This window comes from Atta colombica, unplaced genomic scaffold (genome assembly GCF_001594045.1).
Source record: "Atta colombica isolate Treedump-2 unplaced genomic scaffold, Acol1.0 scaffold69, whole genome shotgun sequence".
In the NCBI taxonomy this organism is placed as follows: domain Eukaryota; kingdom Metazoa; phylum Arthropoda; class Insecta; order Hymenoptera; family Formicidae; genus Atta; species Atta colombica.
In genome coordinates, this window is record NW_017259560.1 from 679,352 (window position 1) to 683,645 (window position 4,294).

The 4,294-nt window shown below is 27.1% G+C and overlaps 1 protein-coding gene across 3 annotated transcripts in view; it reads right to left on the reverse strand.

The window, feature by feature from the left end:
• LOC108692298 (neural Wiskott-Aldrich syndrome protein-like) overlaps nucleotides 1–4,294 on the reverse strand; it is a 34,069-nt gene that overhangs the window by 24,739 nt on the left and 5,036 nt on the right. For all 3 annotated transcript variants that reach the window (XM_018200486.1, XM_018200484.1, XM_018200485.1), the window contains one exon: nucleotides 3,969–4,251. In XM_018200486.1, coding sequence (XP_018055975.1) covers nucleotides 3,969–4,251 — 283 coding nt within the window. The remainder of the gene's footprint in view (nucleotides 1–3,968; nucleotides 4,252–4,294) is intronic.

Genomic DNA, 4,294 nt, shown 5'->3' on the forward strand with positions numbered 1-4,294 from the left:
ATACTTAATAAATTAAATTTGTAATAGGTGCGGCGTGTGTGTATATATATATATATATATATATATATATATACAGAAGTGTCTCGCAATTTTTGGCAAAACACTTTTATGTATATAGAGCGGACTAAACTGACATGAGTCGAAAAATCTTCTACCATTTTGCATTTTTCGAAATAGTTAATGAGATATTAATTTGTGAAAATAATCAAATTCGCTCGGTCTATCGCCAAATGCAAGCAGAGAGCGAGATAAGACCATGATGGAAAGGATAACATGGTATGTGCAGTTGGACAGTGACTTTTTTTTAATCTCTGCCCTCTCCGTTTTTGGACTATTTATAAGGAGAAATCATGAAATGCTAAATATTCATAATCCGTTTTTATTTTAAAACTGTCTTAAATAATGTCTTAAGATGCTAATACAGTCCTCGGATTGACTTATGACGGTTATGACATCTTAAGACTACCTCAAGTACAATCTTATAAATATATAAGATTGCCCTGTGCTTCGCGTTTCATAGTTGGTAGACCTTGCACCTTATGAACAGTGCATAGACGGAGAGGACAAAGATTTAAAAAGAGACACTGTCCAACTGCACACACTATGTAATTCTTCCACCATGAATAAGAGATATTTTAATGCAATTAATATATATATACTCTGTATATAATAACTTTGCATTAATATTTAATATACATATATATGTTTCATTATTGTAACATATATATATGTTCGAGTTATGTTTTTTATGGTTTTTAATAAAAAAATAAGCGAACTTTTTATAATACTTGGCAATGGAGCGTCTAGCGATGTGTGGTTTGCAGCACTACAATCATTATAATCTTCCGAGTAACTGGCTTTTTTAAAATTGTTTACATTTCGTTTAGTTTCAGAGTTATTGCTACTTGAGTGCAACGTGTTTTAGTATTCATGGCAATTTTCGTTTCGAACTGAATTTATATTTTGGAAACAAGAAAAAGTCGCAGGGAGCAAAGTCTGAGGAGGTTGGAAGAGGACAGTCTGATTTTTGGCACAAAACTTGCGAATTGACAAAGCTAAATGAATAGGCGCATTGTCATGGTGAAGGAACTATGAGTTGTTTTGTGATGGTTGTTTGATCTTGAGGCAAAAATTCATTTCGAGGCGAAAATCACTATGAACACTAAACACTTACATTCAAATAGCATTAACTCTGAAACTAAACGAGATATAAACAATTTTTAAAAAGCCAGTTACTCGGAAGATTATAACGATTGTAATGCTGCAAACCGCACGTCGCCAGGCTTCATTACCGAATAATTCAAAAAGATCGCTTATTTTTTTATCAGACCTTATGTACACACACGCACGCACGCATATATATGTATATTTATGTATACATTTTAGAAATAGTTGGCCAAACTTTAATAGCATATTCCATTTATTGTAAGGAAATTTATTGAAAAAAAAGTCATATGAACATTTGGAAACGCTTTCTAAGTTATAAACATTTTTTATTTTACACTTATATTTTATTCTATACTTATATCTATATTTTATTTTATATCTATTTTCAGGATTGAGTAAGTTAATGTTTTTTTTTAACTAAATAAAGTTGAAGTTAATAGCTTTACAAAATTAATAAAGTTAAGTTAAAAGTTGAAGGAATAAAAAATTAACTTAACGTAAGTCAAATTGTATTGAATTAACAAGTATTGAATTAACTTAAGTTAAAAAAAAAAGTTAATTTTGAAAAAAATTATTTTTTAGATCATAATGTCCTAATTTTTCTTAAAAGATTAAATAATTACATATAGGTTATTGTAAATGTTTAATTTTTTTATTCATGTCATATAAGTATATAACATATAACGATATAACTATTATATATAAGTTATATAACTTTAAAAAACCAGCCAGCACATAGAAAAGATACAAGAAGATACAGTGATTATGTTTTAATAAGTCTTAAGTAATTACAATCGAATGCGAGAAAAATATTTGACTGATAATTGGTCAATTTCTTAAGGCTTAAAACATCTATTGTAGATCCGGACTATGGCTTATGGTATAAGGCATAACTGCATAAATCAAACAGAGAGCTGTATTAGCATCTTAAGAAATTACTTAAGATAGTCTTAAAATATGAACAAATTACGAATATACGCCTTTTTCTTATTATTTTTCTAAGATATTTAAAAGAGAAAAAATTGTTTAATTAAAAAAAAAAGTTAAAAAGTTAACGTTTAAAAATAACTTAGTTAAATTAAAATTTAATGCATTTAAAATTAATTAAGATAAAAATTATTAACTTTTTAATTTTTTTTTTAACTTTTAATGTTTTAATTAATTACTACCTAACCCTATCTATTTTTTATTTTATACTTATATCTATATTTTCATTATAGAAATTGCTAGAAATGATTTCTTTCGCTGCGTGTGAAAAAATACGAAATACTCCGAGAATTTGAATGAAATTTAAATCGATGCGAAGCATGCATCATCATTGATGCAGAAGGAAATCATTTGCAGCAATTTCTGTAACAAAAATATAGATATAAGTAATAAATAAAATATAAGTATAAGTAAAAAAATGTTTATACTTGGAAAAGAAGCGTTTTCGAACTCATATCTATATGAGTTCGGAAATGACTTTTTTTCATCCTTACAATGAGCGGAATATGCTCTTAAAGTTTGGCCAACTTTCTGAAACTCTATATATATGGGGCATTCCATGCCAAATCGATGGTCTTCGTCATCGATCTCTGTCGATTTTTTATTGATTTTTTAATTTTTATTATTTATTATTTTTTAATATACTATACTTTTTAATATTTCTCATATTAAAATTTGTATTCAATTATTTTTTAAAATTTTTATCTCCATTAATTTCCTAGAAACGAATTTTTTAATATTTCAATTTATTTTATTTCGTAAAACATAACTCCTGTTTACAGTATTGAAAAACAAAAAATAACCACAAATTATCTTGAAATTCTCTATTAGAAAAAAAATATGAAAAAAATTCAAGTTTTTGTTTCTATTCAAGAAATCTGATAGAAGTAAACAAAATCGGTTTTCGTCAAGATCGATATTTTTTATTAAAAAATTCTTCAATATTCTTAGTAGAAATACAAAGAACTTAAGCCGTATTTGATTATAATCAAAATTTTCGTTCCATTTTTAATTTTTCAAAATATTAAATCTATTATTTAATGTTAGTAGATTTTTAATCTGTTGACGACTTACACAATCAAATCAATTTGATGATAAAAACTCTTTATTAGAAAATAAAATTAAATGAGTTGATTTTTTCATATTATTCATATTATTTCATATTATTAATCGAGTTGTATTTTTTAAGGCGTATATCGTAGAGCTAAATGAATTATTGCATCGTGTTCAGCGACAAAAAAAACATACAGTATCACATTTAAAATCTGGATTAAATCATTTTTGCATGAAATCAAACACATATTAAGGAAAATCGAAATTTTAAGAATCGTTCATTAGAAACCTTTAAATCTTAATATTTATTTATAAAAATTTAGGGGTGTTCTTTTGGCATTAAATGGAAGCTTTTGAGCTGAAGAAGATTAAAAAAATTTTTTTTCTTCTCAGTCTAGTATATGTATATATTAGTATATATACTGCGTTTATTGACACAATCACAATCTTGGGTTATTGACACAACCACTCTCTTATTAAAGTGTACGACAATAGCTACTTTCAGTAGAAAAAGCAGCTTCGCAATTGTAGTAAAATTCTTGAATATGATTAGTTTACATTTAGATCCAATAAGGAATTAAGGGCAATCATATTAAAGAATTTTACAACAATTGCAAAGTTTTCTACTAAATACAGCCAATAACGCATGCGGCACTAAACAATGTGCTTGAGTTTCTCAACTTGATCGTAATCTGTGCGAATTATAGTCTCTCCATGAGAAGGTTATAGTTAATATACAAAGATCTATGGATCAAACTCACAGGTATTGTTCGTGCTGGAATAGGTGGAGGATATTCTTGTCTCTCTGGTAGTGCAGGAGGTTGATTACTATTTTTTGCATTGACTAATGGCCGAATATCTTCCTGCACTGCACTCATACCTCCATTTCTTTCAATGAAATCATAAATAAACTTCCGAGTGCCTTTATCTTGAAGTTCATATTCCGAAACACCAGCATTATTAAAAAATTGTTGTAATTGTAAATCTACAGAATCTAATTCCAGACCTTTATTATTTACATTCCATCCTAAATGTGCCACATGTCTGTAAACAAATGTTTACATATATATATATATATATATATATA